General features: G+C 37.4%; 3 protein-coding genes and 1 non-coding gene across 5 annotated transcripts; 2 read left to right on the top strand and 2 right to left on the bottom strand.

The window, feature by feature from the left end:
- Positions 3887–6581, top strand: LOC18613953. The gene is made up of 2 exons (XM_018118332.1): positions 3887–4031; positions 6171–6581. The coding sequence occupies exons 1-2, from the start codon at positions 3957–3959 to the stop codon at positions 6579–6581; spliced, it is 486 nt and encodes a 161-aa protein (XP_017973821.1). The 5' UTR covers positions 3887–3956.
- Positions 6431–6501, bottom strand: TRNAG-CCC. The gene has a single exon. It is a non-coding gene; the product is annotated as a tRNA-Gly (tRNA).
- Positions 12885–15396, top strand: LOC18613951 (laccase-6). The gene is made up of 6 exons (XM_018114002.1): positions 12885–13062; positions 13157–13308; positions 13416–13660; positions 13763–13891; positions 14054–14995; positions 15094–15396. Exons 1-6 carry the CDS (start codon positions 12934–12936, stop codon positions 15222–15224), a joined length of 1728 nt encoding a protein of 575 aa, XP_017969491.1. The 5' UTR covers positions 12885–12933; the 3' UTR covers positions 15225–15396.
- LOC18613949 (pyridoxine/pyridoxamine 5'-phosphate oxidase 2) lies at positions 17461–19662 on the bottom strand. 2 transcript variants are annotated; one of them, XM_007051443.2, is made up of 7 exons: positions 19508–19662; positions 19355–19404; positions 19213–19270; positions 19006–19038; positions 18735–18830; positions 17965–18132; positions 17461–17816 (listed from the first exon to the last, which is right to left on the bottom strand). In XM_007051443.2, the coding sequence occupies exons 1-7, from the start codon at positions 19595–19597 to the stop codon at positions 17715–17717; spliced, it is 597 nt and encodes a 198-aa protein (XP_007051505.2). In that variant the 5' UTR covers positions 19598–19662; the 3' UTR covers positions 17461–17714. The 2 variants fall into 2 exon arrangements, with proteins under 2 accessions (XP_007051505.2, XP_007051506.1); XM_007051444.2 differs by lacking the exon at positions 18735–18830.

Genomic DNA, 20369 nt, shown 5'->3' with positions numbered 1-20369 from the left:
CATCATTTTATACTGTCATTGCATGCCACTCTTATTTTGCAAATGGCGCGGGAATCCCGATGATGGGATTTCCCCGAGGAGCTTGTAGAGACGAGCTCTTCCGGGGATATCTCTAGGTGAGGAGAATTTCGAAACTTCACCAAAGCGTTGGGATGGTCTTCGAATAATTTTTCAATAAAAGATTACCGACTCCATCATTTAAAATAAAGAAGTCATAACATCATTTTACGCTTGCATCATGTGCATACGTAAAACCAAATAAAAAAACTCAGTCTGTCAATTCAATAAAAATATAATTAATAAAATAGAGATTAAACTAAGAAAATGCTATATTAAGATAACTTAAGATTACATGGTACCGTTCGTAGAACGGGCGTCACGGAGGTGCTAACCCTTCTCCGTGCGTAACCGCACTTCCGAACCCATCTCTAAAAAACGTGGACCAGTTCTCGTTCTTTCGACGAACCTAAAATTAATTTAGGACTCCGTCGATTAAGAATCGGGTTAATAGGTGACCAATCACACCTTAGATAAAAAAGATTGGTGGCGACTCCCACACCCACACAATTTTAATTTTGGCTCGCGTCCGGCGGACGGGTTCCCGGACCCACACGTCATGACAATAGGGTTTAAACCCATCCCTTTTGAGGTTTTTAATACCTAGTCCTTTGTAAGTCCTTTGATAAATGGATCTGTCAAATTTTCACTATATCTCACAAAGCTTATAATGATTATACCATCACTAATACGTTGTCTTATAATATTGTGTCAAAGTCCAATATATCTATTCATTCCATTATATGTCTAACTATAGACTTTCGACATCGTAACTTCATCGTCACAATGTATCAAGATTAGTGACATTGGTTTAGGCCCAACAGAATTTTATAGGTGCAAAATCTTTTAACAATTCCTTTTCTTGACTAGAAGATGCTAAAGCTATTTGCCACCATGGTAGAATCTGCTTACCATAATTGTTTCTCAGAATCCTAATAAACAACACCCCTACCAATTGTAAAAATCCAACCTGTAGTAAAGGTATAATCTATTCTATTTGAGTTCCAACTAGTATATATAAATCCTTTTAAAATTGACGAAAAATTTGAATAACAAATATCATAATTCATTATAGTTTTTAAGAACCTTAGAACTCTATAAACAACACACCAATGCATTTTGCTTGGATTACTTGTGAATCAACTTAGATATAAGTGTACAATCTGACTTACCATACTTCATTATAATCTTTTAAATGTAATGCGATTGAGACAATGTTATGCCATCATTATCTTCTATTATTCTTATACCAAGAACAACATTTGTCACATCCACATCTTTTATGTCAAAATTGTTTAATATGAATATTTTTGTATCCTTCACTTGTTCTAAGTCAGTATTAAATATTAACATGTCATTCACATATAAACAAATTATGACACTTTTACCATTATGGAACTTACTATAGACACATTTGTTAGATTGATTAATCTTCTAGGTATTAGCTAGCACAACCTTATTAAAGTTTTAACGTCATTGTTTAGGCGCTTGTTGTAATTTATACAAGGACTTAACAAGTTTAGACACTTTCCTTTCTTGATCAGGAACCACAAACCTTTCAAGTTGTTCTATATACATCTATTCATTTAATTCACTATTTAGGAATGTTGTTTTAATATCAATTTGATGAATTACCATACTATGGAATATTGATGCAAGTGCTATGAGTATTCTAATTGACAAGGACAACTTTACACTTGGAGAAGATCTCATGCTTGCCAAATTTTTTTTATGATTCACCTTGGTAGAAGAAAACCTTGGTTACAGTGCAATAGGAAGAGTTACACTTGTTGATTCTGGGTTTTGATGGATCATACAACTAAGGTCATATACCAAGTGCAGGTGTCACGGGGGTTTTCTCTCTGCACCCGTGCAACTCTCAACCACGCCCCTTCTTGGGTCGCTTCGGTGGCTAAGCCAACCTTACCCGGTCAAGGATGGTTCCTCTTGACAAGATTACTGATGTGAAAGCAAAATCTCAAATGCCAGAATGCTCAATTAGCCGAGCCCCGCCGGCTAAGCCTCTTATTCGTACACCCAGGACACTCGTGTGTCGAGCCTTTGCCTGAAGAGCACCACCTCTAGTAGTCCCTCGTCTGGCAGCACGCTAATCTCGAGTGCCTAGTCTGGCCCTCACTCTCACTCATTCGAGGCAACCAGTACTCAAATAGAAAGGCACAATGCAACAAGGAAGCAAGTAGGAAAATTGGGTTTTGTATTTACACTCAATAATACAAATGTACAAGGGTGGCCTAAGCCAAGTACATAATGTGCCGTAGCACCCCAACCCAGTATCTTTGGCTGACACTCACTCTAGGCCCCACAATGGCCCCCAAGTGCCCAGTCGCTTATCCCCTCGGTTCCCAACTCTGCTCACTCAGCAACCAACCCCACTGCCCACTTGCTAGTAGTCTTCCTCACTGCCCTCTCTCTAGCCAATTAGCACCCAATCGGCCACACTCCTTGGCAAGGTCCCCCAAGGTCCCTTTTATAATGGGAAGCTTCCCCCAACAGTCCTAAGGGGTTCCCAACGGTCCTAGTGCCGTTTGGAGTCTATTTGGGCTATCTGATGCGCCCCTAGGCCATTGGCCAACGGCTAGGTAATGACTAGCTCGCCTGTCGGGCTGGCTAGTCCTTCCAGCGCAGTTTGGGCCTTTCTTGGGTGCCTCGCACTGTTTGTCTGCGCCCCTCTCTATATCAGTCTACCTGCGCGCCAATTTTGCCTGTCATTCCGGAGCAGTCTGGACCTTTCTTGAGTGCCTCGAGCTGTCTGTCTGCGTGCCCCGCTCTGTCAGTCTACTTGCACGCCAATTCTGCCTGTTTGCGCGCCAACTCTGCCCATCAGTGAGCCCAAGGTGTTTTTGTGCCTGCGCACCAATGCTGCACGCCCCACTGCCTAGGCCTCTTGCGCACCAAAACTACCTGTCCCATTCATCTGCTCACCCAAGCATGGCCTAATGGCTAAAGATCAGCCCCATCTACGGGCCATGCTGCCCTCCATCAAGCCAACATGTTTAGTGAAACAAAATGGGCGTGACACAGACATGATTATACGCTTTCAGAAATGCTTAAGGTGCGGAGAGAAATGAAGCTGATACTTAACTTTTGCCTTTCAGATTAATTTGACAGTTTCGCTACACTTCTGTGTGCAAATGGGTGTATCATGATTGATAGAAGGATGGTCATGAGTCATTTTGTTGTTATGAAAGTATTCAATGACTTCTGTGGTACATACAAGTATTTGTTTGAAACAAGGTATCAACTTAGACTTCACTACTGCTCTAATCAATGATTATATAGTGTGTTTTGCAAATATAAGTTGGCACCTATTCCAGTGCCCTAAGAGCCTGTGTTTTTTCTGTGCATGATTTTGTCTTGGCTTTGTATAATATAAGATAAGGCAAATTGGTTAGTTTCTTTTTTCTAAACCTCGTTTCACCATGCTAGTAATTGTCTGAGTTTGTAGCACAGGGGAACTCTTGCTTGATATTGCTGATAAGCAATGGTACTATATCTCATAATATATCATTTTAATTGTTTTGAGCTGATTTTATGTGCTACAATGCTTTGAGTTGCTCCGAAAGTTGCTTGGTTGCTGCTATTTTGTGAATTTATTATTGCATCGAGATTGAATGTAACTTATAAAATTTAATGTCCTTGCACTATTGGTTATGGGTATCCGATTGAGATTCAAGCCCTCTTCTGTTTGCATTGAGGTGTTCTAGGCAGATGCTGAAACCAGTGAGAAATGACAAGGAACTGCTTGAGCGAAATTGATAAGCACACCGAAGCTCTCTGATTTCACATCCAAAAATACTAGTGGCTTGATTTCACACATTTAAACAACATTTGTTGTTACAGATGCCTTTGAAGATAGTTTTATCCAGCCTCGGAGGGTCATGAATGGAAAACTGTCACTGGATTTGATCCGAAGAACACACCACGGAGTTACCATAATGTTGGATCATGGCCAGGTAGGTATCATGTACATAAAGTTCCATAATATGTTATTTGCATTTATGTTCTTCAATATAATTTTTCCATTAACAATATTGAAGGTTGTCTTATTACTATCCTTTGATCTTTAAATTAAGAGACTATTGATTGATTTAGGACTTCAATTAGGATATAAACGTCCTTGGCACAGACACATTTTATCAGGTATAGTTTTATCATTTCTCAGTTTGATCAGTTATAGTTTCCATGCATAACATGCAATTTAGGTGGCTTAATTAGTATTTGCTTAGTTCTTGTTGCGGCCTTTCGTAGGCTGTAGCGTCACATTTTGCTATAATCACTTGTGCACCACAAGTAATGGTACATAGTTTGAGTTATCTTGTGAATATTGTACCATTTGAAATCTGTCCAGAGGCTGTTAAAATGCTCCCAGGGCGTGGATGCTATTTGAAAAATTAGGTGATCACTGCTCAGCAGTGTCAACATCTTAAGACTGAACTTGTCCTATGGCCTATGGCCTGATTCTACAGATAAACAACATAAGGTATGTAACATCTTGATTTAGTGTGAATAGATTCCACTGGAACAATTGGAAACAATCAATTAATTTAGAACCATCTAGTATGAAATCAATATGGCTTTCGCCAATTGACTAACTGCACGTTTGGCCCTCTATTCCCAGCCAATCCCTAAACCCTTGTTTAGTTTAAAAGTTGAATGAGGAATAAGAATTCATCAGGAATCAGTATTCTTTAAAATGGGGGAGAAGTTTGCTTTAAGTATTCCCGAGTCTCCCCCTGGTTTTATCTATTTCGTGAATCATAGAATTGCTTTGAAATATTTAATGACTAAAATACCCTTATCTTATTCACAAATTTACAACTTGATCCATATAAAATAATTTTTTTCTCTTTCATCCTCCTTTCCCTCTTCTCTCAGTCAATCTTCCCCTCTTTCTCTCCGCCGTTCATCCCCTCTTTCTCTCCGTCGCTCGTCCCCTCTCTCTCTCTTAGCTACTCTTCCTCGCTTTTCCCCTCTTTCTCTCAGCCGTTCTTCTTCTCTTTCTCTCAGCCGATCTTCCCCACTTTCTCTCCGCAGCTCGTCCCCTCTCTCTCTCCACCGCTCGTCCCCTCTTTCTTTCAACCGTTCTTCCCCTCTTTCTCTCTACCGCTCTTCCACTATTTTGGTTATGTCAGAGGATGTGCAAGGAATGGTCAAAGAGATCTTGGAGAATTTGAAGAAAGTTAAGGGTCAAGTTAGAGGTCAAGCTCTTAAAGAGCTTAGGCAAGTGGTTCAAGCTCATGGGATAACTAAGAAGACAGTTGTGGCATGTGGAGGTGTTGGTTTGATTTCATCTTTGTTAGGTCCTTTTACAACTCATGCTGTTGGGTCAAAGGTAGTTGGAGTTCTTGTGAACTTGAATCTTGATTTCGATTCCAAGTCTGATTTATTGCAGCCCGCAAAAATATCTTTAATGGTGGATATTTTAAATGAAAGGTCGATTGAGACTAAGATCAACTGTACAAGGTTGATTGGAATGTTGATGGAAGGGAATAATTATGCGTCTGAAAATGTTACCAGTTTGAGTCTTTTAGTTGGATTGTTGAGGTTAGTGAAAGATAAGAAGCGCCTAAATGGGGTATTGGCTGGACTGAGTTTGCTCAAGAAAATTTGCTCTCATGAATTCATTTATAAAAATAATTATCTATTTATATAAATATTTTAGAATAATTATCTATTTATAAAAATATATGAGTAAATTATAATTATTTTTAACAATTGGGATAAAATATAATTATGATAGATATGTATTTAAATTATAATAAGGATAATTTTATTTTTTATAAAAATAAATGTTAATATGATCAAGGTTATTTTTATCTTTTTATCACCTATTCATTTTTTATTTCAATTTTATTTCTACCAATTAAACACTGCAATAAGTCATAATAACAATTCTTACTCTATTTCATTCATTATACCAAACAAAGTAATAACTATTTTATTTTATTCTTACTTTATTTTATTTTCATAAAATAATTATTCTATTCTATTTCTATTTATTCTGCGAACCAAACGTGCCATAAAGGTTTGATTGTCCTTGGAAATGGTTTTTGTAATATTGTTTGACCTGGTGATTTGAATCTCTTTTGCAGCTCCGTTATGGCTACTCACAGCAGCCTGTATCAAGACTGGAAGACCTCAAAATTGCAAAACGAGCCATAGAGCTGGCTGAACACCGCCTCCCCAAAGATGAGTGGCCTGAGTACCATGATGGTAAGTCTGGGAGTTATGTTGGGAAGCAAGCAAGGAAATATCAGACATGGAGCGTTTCTAGCTACTTGGTCGCAAAGATGATGATTGAGATTCTGGTGAAATTAGCAAAAAAATATTTGCAAAAGGACGATATAAAGCATGCGCATCCGGGGAATCGAACCCCGGTCAGTACCGTGGGAGGGTACTATGATACCACTACACTAGATGCGCCCTGCTGTTCAACAGCCACAATTGATATCTTTAAATGTAATAAGGGCCAATTCCTGACTTTTTCGAAGCCCTATTCCTAAAATAAAAAAATGAAAACAAGTCGATAAATTGGATGAAAAGTAACGGCCAATGCCCCGTCCAGCCGGCTGAACATTACGCCAACGGACAGAATCAAAATCCACGATCCGTTATAAAAAAGGAGAAAGCAAAGCACCTAACAGAAGACTGATTCTAATTCTTTCTCCCCCAATCGATCTCTCTTTACAACTAACCTTTCATCAACAAACATCTGTAGTTACAAGCCCTCATCTAAAAATTTCATAAAATAAGCCCCATGGAGAACGGCTGCGGCTTCATATCATGCGACAAGCTAGATCGTATGGCTACCTGGGTGGGCAGCAACATGGCCTCCGCGTTTTTTGCATCATTGGAGCGCTGCTCCTGTATTAACCTCAGCACCACCGATTTCGATGACGAAGAGGAAGCCAAGGATCGCCCTCTCATGCTCACCAAGCCCATCGTCCACGACGAAACTGAAACTGAACCACAACCCGAACCAGCCTCTCCGACCCACCCCACCGCCAATAAGCTCAACGTTTGATTATTTCGTCTTGTTGGGTTTGTGTCCTTCTGTTTCTGTACTTTTCCTTTTCTTTTGCTTTTGTATATCTGTTTCTAGGTTAATTGCGAACACTTTGGATTATAATTTGATGTAAATTGGTTTTTTTTTGTTATTTTAATGGAAATTGCAATGGAATTTGCGACTTTCGTTCTCATTTTTGTCTATTTTTAATTTTTATATTTCGAAGATGATGCAGCCTTACAATTTTAGACTCATTTCGCAGATGTATCGAAATATTGCGATCTGACAAACTTTCTTTTTCATTGTTATGTACTCTGCAAACTTAATTTAAGAATAAGTCCTTGAATATGGACTGCCAATAAGTGAATGAATTGTTACTACTGTATTTATTTTACTAACAAAATGTTTTGTTTTTTGTTTTAACTGAATAATTAAATGCTTAATGCCTATGACTAGAATTGCTGTTTATGTTCAATGTTTGGGGCTAGAAGTTTATCTTGCTTAAATCAGGTAGCAGAGTGAATAAATTTCGTTCTTGATGTCCTCCTTTTTCCCTTTTTTCTTTTGCTTGGGCTCTTGGTGATTTTCCTTGACTGTTGGTCCACAATTCTTTTGAATTTGAAGCAGAGTTGTTGCTGCTTATGGTTAGGTGACACATGAAGAGTAAATACCAAGGGCTGGATTGGCTTGAATTTGCGCTTCAAGCCAAGCTCTCTAACATGTTTTCTAAATCTTATTCACTGTCTGAAACCAAGGATGGATTACATACAATAGTGAAAGTGTTCCTTAGCTTTTCAATGTTGACATTGTATTGTCATTGGTTGCAGTTCATTGTGGTACCAGAGGAGCAATTTTTTCCCTTTGAGAGGGAGCTCTTTATCTTAGTCAATAGTTCCTTTTGGCTCTAAAAAATCTTCTTGTCTACTTCATTAATCTTGTAAACCTGGAACTCCAAATTGTTCAGCTGATATATTAACCTGAACTTCCTAAATCTGTGCAAAGATAAAAGAGTTTCTTGTATTGCTATAGTTAACTTTTTTTTTTTTAATGGCGAGAGCTTTAATCATCTATCAATGATTCTCTGGGTGAATGAGATGTCAACTTGATATATATTTAATTCAGGGGCTGTACCCTTGTGATGAAAGCTTTGTTCAGTTTAGTATCTGGGGGGATTTGTCACCTGCTGTCTCTTTAGATCATTGATGAATCTTTTTCATATTCAGAACCTCATAAACCAGAATGTTGAGCTTGAGCAAACCATAGAGATTACTTGTTGCTGTGTATTAAGTCGATAACATTTAGGGATATGTTGATGCATTGAAATTCTGATTATTAGCAATATTATGGTAATTGAAGTATTGCTTCTCAATTTAATGTTGCTTAGGAAGTCTTAATCCTATAGATTCTGTGGTCGAATATTAGGTGTTAAAAATTGCATTTATATGTCCAGCTAAATGAAGATTGGCATTATTGAGAGCGCCGCCAAATGAGACCTTAATCACAACATACGACAAAAAGAAATTATTGCATCAGAAGTTAGTAGTAGTGGTTCCTGTAAATGGATAGCACAATCCTCTTATCAAAATCTAGATACTAGAATCATGATACATGATTGCAGTTCTTCAAACAGCTTGTGTATGATTTTTAGCTTGGTATGTCTACTTGTCTGCCAACTCTTTTGGGATTGACCAGCATAAGAAACAAATTTATAAGGCATGAGGATGCAATTCTATGCAGTAGATTGTCCTGATTCAGGACGATTGCTGTGTGAAAGAATAGTAAATGAAATGAAAATTAAAAAAAAAAAAACCAAAAGCACAGAAAGGGAAATTGAAAGCATTTATATTACATAGAAAGGATAAGTTCAGTGCTTGGGTTTTGAATTTACACTGCCTTGCTCTTGATTCCTCATCGATCTCTCTTAAGATTGGTCAGGTGAATCATTTCAAAGCTATTATTTATCCTTGGGGTCTCTCCAGCAAATCAGCATCAGCACGCAGCGCTGGATAATGTACAGCCTTGCTCGCTTCTCCTTTAAGATCCCACTGCTGGGAAAATGAACTTTACCTTGTTTCCTTACCGAAAAAGCCAGACATCCTGTTGCCATGAGTTTTCTCTAACTGCTTTTTCTTGAATTGCCAGAGGACTAGATAAAGGTAATGATCTTATTATCTGGTAGTGATAGATAGAGGTGATTTCTTATTAATAAAATACATTTTAGAATGGGCGAGTGCAAGGAAGTTACAGAGGTTGGTTATAAATTTTGTCTCCTGGTGCTGTAAGTTACATGTATATTTATATCCTCGAAAGCTCCGACATGCAGGCAGCCAGATTTTTGCATTGAAATTTAGTGTTTTGCAACATTTGGCATATTTTTTATGGAGGAATTTCTGGATATCTGTTTCCTGAGCAAACCAAACCAAGTGTTTTTCTACCACTTGGGGTACCTTGATGCCTGTTTGTTTTTATTATAGGAATCTCATGTGCCAACCTTTAGGTCCAGTGCAATATATGGGAAACTGAAAAAACGGTTGAAACTTTAATGGCTGCTCAGTGTATGTCAGACAACTTGGTATTGGGTAGGTCCATTGTCATCATATTCATGGGAAGGGAAACAAAAGAGAGAATGGATCTGAAACTACAGTGAACGTTTGAGGTTTCAGATCAGTAGCTGAACAGACGGTATCGAGAAATGAGGGATTTCTATACTGTTTTAGATTTTAGCTTCAAGAACAGCTCCATGATTTGGTTGGAATACAGGCTCAAGGGTGCGAAAAGGTTGAAGTTAGCCTTCCCCTTGAAAGCTATTGTAACCCAAATCAGGGTACAAAGGATTCAAAAGGAAAATGCCTACAAAAATGAAAAACGATCAAAGGATCCCGTTTCAGAGTTCATTAATAACGAACAATTATGTTTCCTGTTTCTTTTTGATTTTAATGTTTTCCACAATAGAAGAGTTAACCAAAAAAGACTGGCAACTGGATTGGATTATATCAGGAAAGCAGGCAGACTGGGACGGCTTTCGCATTTGTGTCTGCAATCATAAAGACAAGGACCCTTTAGAGCAACCTGTTTTTCTCCATTTGTCATGCAAATTTTTCTGAAATTAATTACACATAAAAGAGACCTGATTCAGTCTTACTGCCTTATATCTTCCAACAATATCCAGCAAATAAGCAGGTTAGAATGATGATCAGGATAATGATAGTGCTGCTGCTTCAATTGCTGCTCTTGCATGTTTGCTGTTGCTACTTATTACACAAAAACACACTTGAAATTATAGTTCACCACTTTGTCTAAACCATATAGCTTTCTGGTAATAAAGACTCACAAATTTTAAGCTTTACTTCGTTTTTCTTCTATTATAGAAAATGAACGGAAAAAATAAATTCTTGTTTCTGCAAAGATATAAGAATCTGGGCAGGATCATCATGGCCTCTGTACACATTATACATTGAAAATTTTTCCCAATAAACTAATAATAAATTCTATATTCTCAATTAATTTGGACTATAAGACAACCAAATTGGCCAGCGTGCATATCCCATGCATAGATGCTCACTGACTCCAAATTTAATTAAAGAGAAGATTTGAGATATGAAATCATTTAGTGTTATTTCTAAGTTATTTATGCTGTTGCCTGTAGTATCCATTTTTAGAGTTAAAAAAAATAGAGATAGTCAGCTCTATTGAGCTAAATTTTTTGTCTCAACTTGCATTATTCCACTTAAACTTGACGTCCATTGTCATGTAGAAAAACTAAGATTCCATGCATATATGAAGATAGTAAGTGTCCTTAGAAAAATATTTTCATATTAATGCAAGCGATCCATGCATGTCATGTTGTTTTGAGATTAAGATGTTGATAGATAAACTCACAACAGTTATTCTAAAAAAAGAAAGATGACAGGACGAGGAAGAAGAAGAAATTAGGTCATTGGAACAGTTAGAATCTTCAATTTTCTTATTAGTTAAATCGTGGCCTTAAATCTTTTTCATTTCCTTTTTCGTGGACGCTTTAGGCCAACTGCTCCAATTAAATTAAACCCCGGAGTTCTTATTGTCATTTCTGTCTCATGAGAAGAAGAAAAGAAGCAGCAGGAGAAGGGAAACCTGCTTGAGATATGTGAAGAAGGAACCACACGCATTAGAAAGCAGCCGCTGACAGAAAATATCAAACACAGGCCCTGTGGCGTGACATTGAAGTCATTACTAATTACATGATCATGTCCTCTGCGACACAATCATCCAATGGCTCCATTCCGAGATACCCTTTTCTCTTAAATTGGAAGTTGTCTACACTGCTGCAACATATCACGTTTAAGCATTGCTCTTGTCTTCTTCTCTTTTAAGCACTGATAAAGTAGATTTTATCTGAGAATTATGGTTTAACTTGATAAAAAGAAGAAAGGTTTGAAGTTAAGGTCTGATCTATTATCCAGAGGGTTAGATATTGTTAATTAAAGTGATGACCATAAAGTGAACCAACGGAAAGAAAACTTCATTCCATAATTTGAAGGATCAAATCATATTGGGTTCCATTCATCAAAGGTAAAAATGGTGGGTCATGACATAATCACACGTGCCAGAAAATCATATCCAAGGTTCCTACTTCCTAGCCCGATAAATAATAAAAAGAAAGATTCTAAAGTCATAAAGTGGAAAGGCAAAACAGTTGATGGCAAGTAAAATGGAGATAATATGAGCAATTAAGCAAAAAAGACAATGCTAATCAGTTGGGAGAAAGATTTTAGAAGACAGCTTTGGAAGTTCATGCTGCAGAGTGCAGAGCCAGGGTCCCCTTTCCCTTTCCCCCTCACACAAAAGCTGGTTTAGGAAGGCGTGTTCCTGCTTTGCTTATGATTTGAGTAGAAGGCAGGTGTCTAAGAAAAGCACTGCAAACAAACCCATCCTTTACTCGCCTTTTGCTCCATCCGAGTACTACAGAGTTGAAATGGTTGGTCCAATCGGTTGTGCTTTTACTTGTTTTTCTTTTTCTCTCTTCAATCGACATTCATCCATTGCACACAGCGAGCCCTCGAGTGGAAGGGTGGGCTGTCTTTTACTGGCTAGACATACAAGAAATATTGTCCATTAAGAAATATGGTAGCTAGGTCGACAACTTTTTACTATGGTTTTAGGAGATATATCTTATTTTCATGCAAATATGTTGGTAATTAATGAGCTCTTAGGCCTTAGAGGTTTTTGCATTCGAATATTTATCAGATATATGCTCCTGAGGTTGGGAGCAGTTAGGCAAACAATAGAAGGTTCACCAAAAAAAAACACATATTGGTCGGTGTGGCTTCGCTTTCATGGCTGAACCTAGCATGAAAACCTTCTTCCGATAACTGGTTTTCAAGTTTCGTAGGTTATATTTATATATTAAGAGAAGAAATGCTTATACGTGGTAACTAAAATAATATAGGCAAACATATATGAAAAGAGAGTAGACAGTAGCTGTTGAGGTGGGGTTCGAATCTAGAAGCTGGAGTGCTTATATTCTCAGTCAAAGGACATAATTTAACTGGGAAAACGTTGACAGATTATGAACCAAAAGAAAAAATAATATCTGCTTTTCCTGTTAAGACAGAGAGACGGCTAAAATCCTTCCCCACAATGGGTCACACTAAATAATCACGCCCCCAACACCTTATTATCACGAAACCATGTTAGAGGAATCATGAAAGCTGACAAACATGATACATCTAGACAAATTTTTTCTACTTTCCCTCCAATAATAGCTTAAAATATTATATGGCTTCACCCTTTTAAATTGCCCCCCCTTCTCCACCCCTTCCCTAGTCTCCACTTCAACTCTCTCTGCCTCTCTCTGGCTCTTACTCAAAATGGCCAACATAGCCGCTTTCTTTTTTCTATGCTTAAGCATGTCAATGTCATCCTATCTCCAAGTTTTCCTCCAAGCTATGGCACATGAGTGGCCTGGAGGGAGATCAACCAGGTTCTACGATTTCAAGGTCAATCCCTTGATCATTTGTCTCGAAATATGCTCAACAATTATCTTAATATTCTCAATTCTGTCTTTCTAAATAAGGTTTTCTTTGCACATAGGTACAAACCCTGAGAGTTACTAAACTGTGTAACACCAAAGAGATTGTGACCATTAACAAAATGTTCCCAGGACCTGTTGTTTACGCCCAAGAAGATGATAGAATCATCGTCAAGGTCACCAATGAGACCCCCTACAATGCCACGATCCACTGGTATTTTCTCATAATTATATGACGAAGATTACTAATTAATTAGAAAGTTAACTCCAGAACTCTACCAATTGTCTATCATCATTACTCATTGCTGGCTATCTTTTCAGGCATGGAGTCAGGCAGAAGTTATCATGCTGGTTCGATGGTCCATCTTACATTACCCAGTGTCCCATTCAAGCTGGCCAAACTTTCACATACGAGTTCACATTGGTGAAGCAGAAGGGCACCTTTTTCTGGCATGCCCACGTTTCTTGGCTTAGGGCCACTGTTTATGGTGCTATTGTTGTGTATCCTCAGACAGGGGTCCCTTACCCTTTCAAGTACCCTTACCAAGAGCATATCGTAATCCTAGGTATATCTCCTTTAATCCAACACTTAAATATAGTGTTATAAATACTGTTATGGTTTATATATATATATGATTGGATCTGAAGATTACCTGGAAATGTGGCAGGGGAATATTGGCTGAGAGACGTGGTACAACTTGAGCGGCAAGTTCTAGCAAGCGGAGGAGCTGCTCCACCGGCTGATGCATTTACCATTAATGGTCATCCGGGCCCTAATTACAATTGCTCCAGAAATGGTAAAAAGCCAAATTTATACTGTAATTCTTTATAGTACCTAATTAATTACTTAGCAGACACCATGACATTAGATTTTCTGCTTAATTTGCCTATTCAATCATAAGTAGAATGGATAAAATAAAACTAGGCTTCCTTCTAATATTATAATTATTGGTATGCAGATATCTACAAGATTGACGTGGTTCCAGGGAAGACGTATTTGTTAAGACTAATTAACGCAGGCTTAAACATGGAGAACTTCTTTGCCATAGCTAATCACAAATTAACAATTGTGGAGGCTGACGCTGAGTACACCAAGCCATTCACCACGGACCGTGTGATGCTGGGACCAGGGCAGACCATGAACGTTCTCGTCACCGCTAATCAGCCCATAGGAAAGTACTCCATGGCCATAGGACCTTACATGTCTGCCCAGAATGTTGCATTCCAAAACATATCAGCCGTTGCTTACTTCCAATACTTGGGTGCTGTTCCTAACAGTATATCATTACCAGCTAAATTGCCGAGCTTTAATGACAATCTTGCTGTTCAGACTGTCATGGATGGGCTTAGAAGCCTTAATCCTGTTAATGTTCCTAAAGAGATTGATACTAGCCTGTTCGTCACCGTGGGATTAAATGTCAACAAATGTCGGTCCAAGACACCGCAGCAGAACTGCCAAGGCACCAACAATGGGACTATGGCGGCTTCCATGAACAATATAAGCTTTGTCAAGCCTACTATTTCTATTTTGGAAGCTTACTATAAGAAGATTGGTGGTCATTTCACTGAGGACTTCCCTGGCGCACCCCTTCGGTTCTATGACTTCGTCAATGGGGCACCGAACAATGCTCCTAATAACACACAGGCCATCAATGGAACGAGGACCAAGGTCCTTGAATTCGGAAGCAGGGTGCAGCTTATCTTCCAGGACACTGGCACAGTCACCACTGAAAACCACCCAATTCATCTTCATGGCTACAGCTTCTATGTCGTCGGATATGGTACGGGGAATTTCAACCCACAGACTGCCAATTTTAACTTGGTTGATCCACCTTATATAAACACAATTGGAGTCCCTGTAGGAGGATGGGCAGCTATTCGATTTGTTGCTGACAATCCTGGTACGATACTCTCTCTCTTTTTTCAACAAAAAACATTACTACTCAAATTGGTATATCGTTGTTAATTAAATATAATTGGATTCTTGTGTCATATTCAGGGGTTTGGTTTATGCATTGCCACTTAGACATACACCAGTCATGGGGATTAGGTGCGGTGTTGATAGTGGAGAATGGGAAAGGAGAGATGGAGACTCTACCTCATCCTCCTGCAGACCTTCCGCGGTGCTAGAGCCGTTGGATTTGAATAAATGGGACGAAACGGATTGCTGTGATCTTTTTGATCAAGGATTCTTTTTGGCGCAAGTGTGTTATATACCCTGCTCCATTTCTTTTAGATCTTCAAATTGTGTATGTAGAGAAGTAAAGATTGGAGGAATAAAACTGCAAATTTCTTTTCCTTCTTTTTCCTTTTGCTCTGATTCTCTGGCTCGCGGATTATCCTTTCCACAATATTGGGCAACCCCAAGATAGATTCATTCGGCTATCTTAGGAAATAATAGTAAATAAATTGGACAAATTAGTAGGTCAACCACCATACTAAAATGCACAGTTTAGTTGCTTTAATCGAAAAGCATAGGAGAAAGGCGTTCTTTTATCGCAAGAAAAAACACAAAAAAGGGGAGCCAGCTTCGGTTATTCACCCTGTTTGTGGAGAATGGAAAGACTGTATTCGCAAGCCGGCTGGCCTGGCCATATTAACTAGAGTGGGGGACAGGCCTTCCTTTGAGCCTTGGATAGAAACAGTAAGAGGTTCAACCCTCCCGAGTGTTGGCCTTTGGTACCGAGAAAAGTTTGGGTAATGGATTGATAGAAGGTAAGGGTCCCGAACTCCATGGAATACAATTCGTATTCCCCATAGGTATCCCTTAACTTGGGAGAAAACAGTGTTCTGATATTTGTTTAGGAGCCAGAAAAGTACATTGTTGCAAATTATTAACGGATTCATGAATTGCAATCCCAAGCCCATGACAATCCCCATAGATCTATTCATTTCCCTACAATATATGAATATACACATAATTTTCTTAGAGGAAAATGTGGAAAACATGTCTACAGATGGCTCTATTGATGAAAATTAATAAATTGATAAGAAGTGCTTGTGTAATAACGAGGGCAAGCAACTAAGAATCAATATTCAAACACAACTTACATAGCTAGAACCGCCCATCTGCAGATTGTAAGGTCAAAAGAACTGAGCTGAAACATGAAGTGTATGAAAAAGATGATGGTAAATGCCTGTCACCAGCGTTCATATGATCCTAAACTGTATTGGAGGAATAATAATAAAAGATCACCATATCTCAAGGGGGATTGGGGTGTACCTTAAAAAGATCCAGCTTGCATTTGTCCATTCATTTAAATCAAACCATTTAGGAGCTCATCTGACTGACCATTATGATGCTCAGCACTCAGCAGCATCATTTCGTGATGGATGGGCTTTCAGGGTAAAAATGGAACAAAAATCGCCTACCTGGGATTTTAAGCTCAATAATGGATTGACTAACGTTTATCTGAGATGCTTTAGATGTAGTAGAGTCAAATAATAAGCAGGAGTTGTATATGTGTCATTCAACAATTTAAATCCGTTTACAATAACGCATGTACTACACTGGCTTTGAGTGTAGTACAATAAACTGGAAGTACAATTGTTGGCACTTAGCATGAGCACATTACAAATTATAGGATCCAAAATTTCGACAGTTTTCTATGCAAGCGGGTTTTATCTATAATAAGTTAAGCAGTGCAGGATACAAACAAGGGTAGGAACATCAATTCATAATAAATAAATATATGTAACTAATGGCTTAGTAACAGCCCAACTAATACAGCCACACGGGTTCAATGGAACACACCGAAAGCAAACCTCTGAATGCAACATGTCAATGAGGGAGAATACATCTTAAGATAGTCCTGAGAGGGATTCAAATTTCAACCCAAACAAAGCCTGAAGATACTCCTGACCGTACTATAAAAAAAAAAGCAGCCCACAATACTCTGAAGGAGGAAAGCATTCCACAACTTAAGTCCTTATTTAGCAAGACTGGTGCGATCACCTCTCATAAACAAAAGCATCACTTTCAGAAGATAGGATACATGAAGAAAGAGTATTAAGAAAGTGGTAGTTTCTTGTCCAAAGAGCAGAAGAATATCCTATCCCTTTCATAGAAAGGCCTCTGGCTTAATTAGTATTCCATAATGTTGAAACAATTGCTCATTGACCATTTCAGTGTCTTAAATGTATGTAACAGATACTCATTTCGGGAAGACACAATATCTGGGAGGCTTTCAGACATCCCACTAATACTGATTTCAAGGGCTCAATTGCATCAAATTGCATGTGTAACAGTTAACAGTTTGTATAAGACTTCATTCCAAGAAACTAATAAACTATAGTGTAATAACTTCTCAACCAAAGACGCTTTACCGGAAGATTCAGATTCAAGGGCTTTAAATAGGAATGCAGATCCAGTAAACAGTATTTAGTAGGTTTTCATTTGAAAATAGTCACAAGTCTTTTTGAATGAGCCATACTTTGTACTTAACAAAAGGAGTGAAAGAAAGAAAATTTATGAAATATCTAAAATCAACTGCAGGAGAGAATAATAAATTATACAACAGATTAATAGGTTTCTTCGAGATCAATCACACCAGATCAGTTAAATGGTTAGAAGATGTCAATGTCTGTTCATACTATGGTTTTAGAAATAGAAAACAGAAATTATGGGTTGATTCTCTCTGAAGTCCAGCTTTTCACTCCATTCAGACCTAGTGTGGATATAAACTTAAGCCTCTGGTTACTCTTCAAATTTAAATAATCAACCTGCAAATTATATGATAAATTCTAAAATTAACATCAAAACAATCAAATGAAGAGAGGAATATAGCTCCCTATTCCCTGCCTATTTCTACCTCAGAATTCTCCCTTTTCTGATTTTTAAAGGAAAGTAACTGTAAACAAGATATTAAACCTGATCAGGATCAAGAACCAGCAGACAAAATGCACCAACTGGGCCAGTTGAAGGATCTAAAGCAATTTCCTGATTAGGGTGCTCACTTATGCAGGGGAAACCTGGAATTGGACCCAAGTATTGTAGCCTTGATTTAACAGAACTAGCGAACCAAGATTTCTCCCTTTGCTGCAATATGATTATAAACTGAATGAGGAAGACATGAAGTATATCCCGATAAGTGACAACACTAACTCTAATTGTCCTTTTCTTCCTTTTTTCCCCCATCTTGAGAGAGTTTGAAGCAATTAAAGCATAGACAGGCTATAGGTTAGTAAAACAACTACCTTTTCTAGAGGAGAATGCGAATGCACATGACAACTCATTTGAAATATTGTTATGCATTATTTAAATGTAAACTACTGTAAGGATCGGAATACCAATGTTGAGTTTTGGACTTAACATACTCAAAACAACTAAAGCCTAAAGCTTCAGCTATCATGAAATAAGCCACAAATTGTACTTAAAATGTTATTTCTGTTAGTAACAAAAGAATTGTGCTATTGTAGCTTATAGATTAACAAACAAACCAAATGATAATTCTATTCGATGGGAAACATTTGGTAATTATGTTCTATTAATGTTAACCACCATCACCACGCAATAAAACTTATTGGATAAATTGTTCATTCTGGCAACTTCAGCAAACCACCATAGTACTAAGTCATTAATATTAACAACAAAAATCAGTTCATATAATGCACTCAAAATTGGGTTGATTCTTATCCAACCTGAAGTTTCAGAGCCTCAGGATTGGATCCATCAATAACATCAATTCTTCCACTGATTCGAAACTGCTCCCAAGAATCAGTAAAGTACCAACATATCTTCAACCAAGAAAGAAAACCCAATTTATATATAAGCATTAAGGAAAGAATTACATAAGATTTTTTTTAAAAAAAGCTTCAACAGTAAATCCCTATGCTAAGTACAAGTACGCATTCGAACATAAGAACAAAACAGGGTTTCAAAATAATGGGGTATACCTCAAACAAAATTTACCTCAGCAAAAGGGCAATGTTTCAGCTCTTCTATCTGCAAATTAAGAATCAAGCCCAACAAATAAGTTTTTACACAACTCCCGCAATAAGAAAAATTTATCCCAAAATGAAAAAAAAAACCCCCATTTCAACAAAATTTCAATAGAAGAAAAGGTTAGTGTGAGAATTGCAAGAGTCTTGAAAAAGGGGAATAATTAAATATAGGAACCTTGTGACTCCTGCTATCAGTATTAATTTGGAACTTGTCACTGTTCTCTTGAAATCCTCTGTAAATTCAAGCAAAACACTTTCAATTCCAAACAAAAATTAGAATCCACAAGCATTTGCACACAGATTAGTCAATAGGCTACCTAAACACCACAGTGCGATTCGAGGGTCTTCCATTAGATCCAATTGTTGCCTAAAATCGTAAGTAAAAAAAAAAAAGCAACAGTAACTAATGATTCTTCAAAAATTTAACCACAAAAAAAATTAAAGGAAAAATGAAGAGGAGAAAGTCTAACGAGTTGAAAGAAGGAAGAGTGTTTGATATGGGAATTTGATTCCAAAGCGTTGAGAAGAAGCTGCTTCCATGGCGCTGTTACTGTTCCCATTCGCTTGCTTTTTCCGTTTGTACGGTTACTCCCCGCGAGAACTCTCTCATCTATCCGAGCAAGATAGTAATATTTTCAAGCCAAACAAAAGCCTGATTTTTATTTCCAGTTGGGCCGTACTTTGGGCCCAATAATGTTATTCTACGGAAGTTGGGCCCGAGCCCGCTGATTAATAGCTTAGGCTAAGAATAAATTAGAGTAATTAGAAATATGAGAAAAAAGAACAATAATTAATCAAATTTTACATAATTGTATCCATAACTTATTTTGGTAATTTTATATTTCCTTATAATAATTTTCCAATTATAACTTTTTTTTACTTCTTTTTCTGTTTTCGGTTTGAATGTTAGGCCATTTAAAAGCATTTGAAATTTTCTTTACTATTTTAATACATATTGTTAGAATATATTTATAATATTTGTAAATGTATAGGATATAAAGATTTTTGCACATATTTTATGTATAGAATAATAAACAATTGGTTGATGAATTCATTTTACTCAATGATAGAAAATAAAAAAAGGGTAAATTTAACTTTTCTCAGATGTCACTTTTAAATTTCTTTTTTCACAATTAATATTGTTTAGTTATCTTTTTTTTCTAATTAAATGGCTTAACTTCTATTCTCACATGAGGTTAAACTCTTAATTTTACCCAATAAAATTATAAAAATATTTTCAATTCAAAGTTAACTTATTTATTCACATTTAATAGTTTAACGCTTTGTGAGAGTAAAATTTTTCCATATAGTTTTGTTAATGAAAAAAAAAAG

Source organism: Theobroma cacao, chromosome 1, assembly GCF_000208745.1.
Source record: "Theobroma cacao cultivar B97-61/B2 chromosome 1, Criollo_cocoa_genome_V2, whole genome shotgun sequence".
Taxonomy (NCBI): Eukaryota; Viridiplantae; Streptophyta; class Magnoliopsida; order Malvales; family Malvaceae; genus Theobroma; species Theobroma cacao.
The sequence above is the reverse complement of the archived record's forward strand: the minus strand, read 5'-3'. Positions and strand labels throughout refer to the sequence as shown.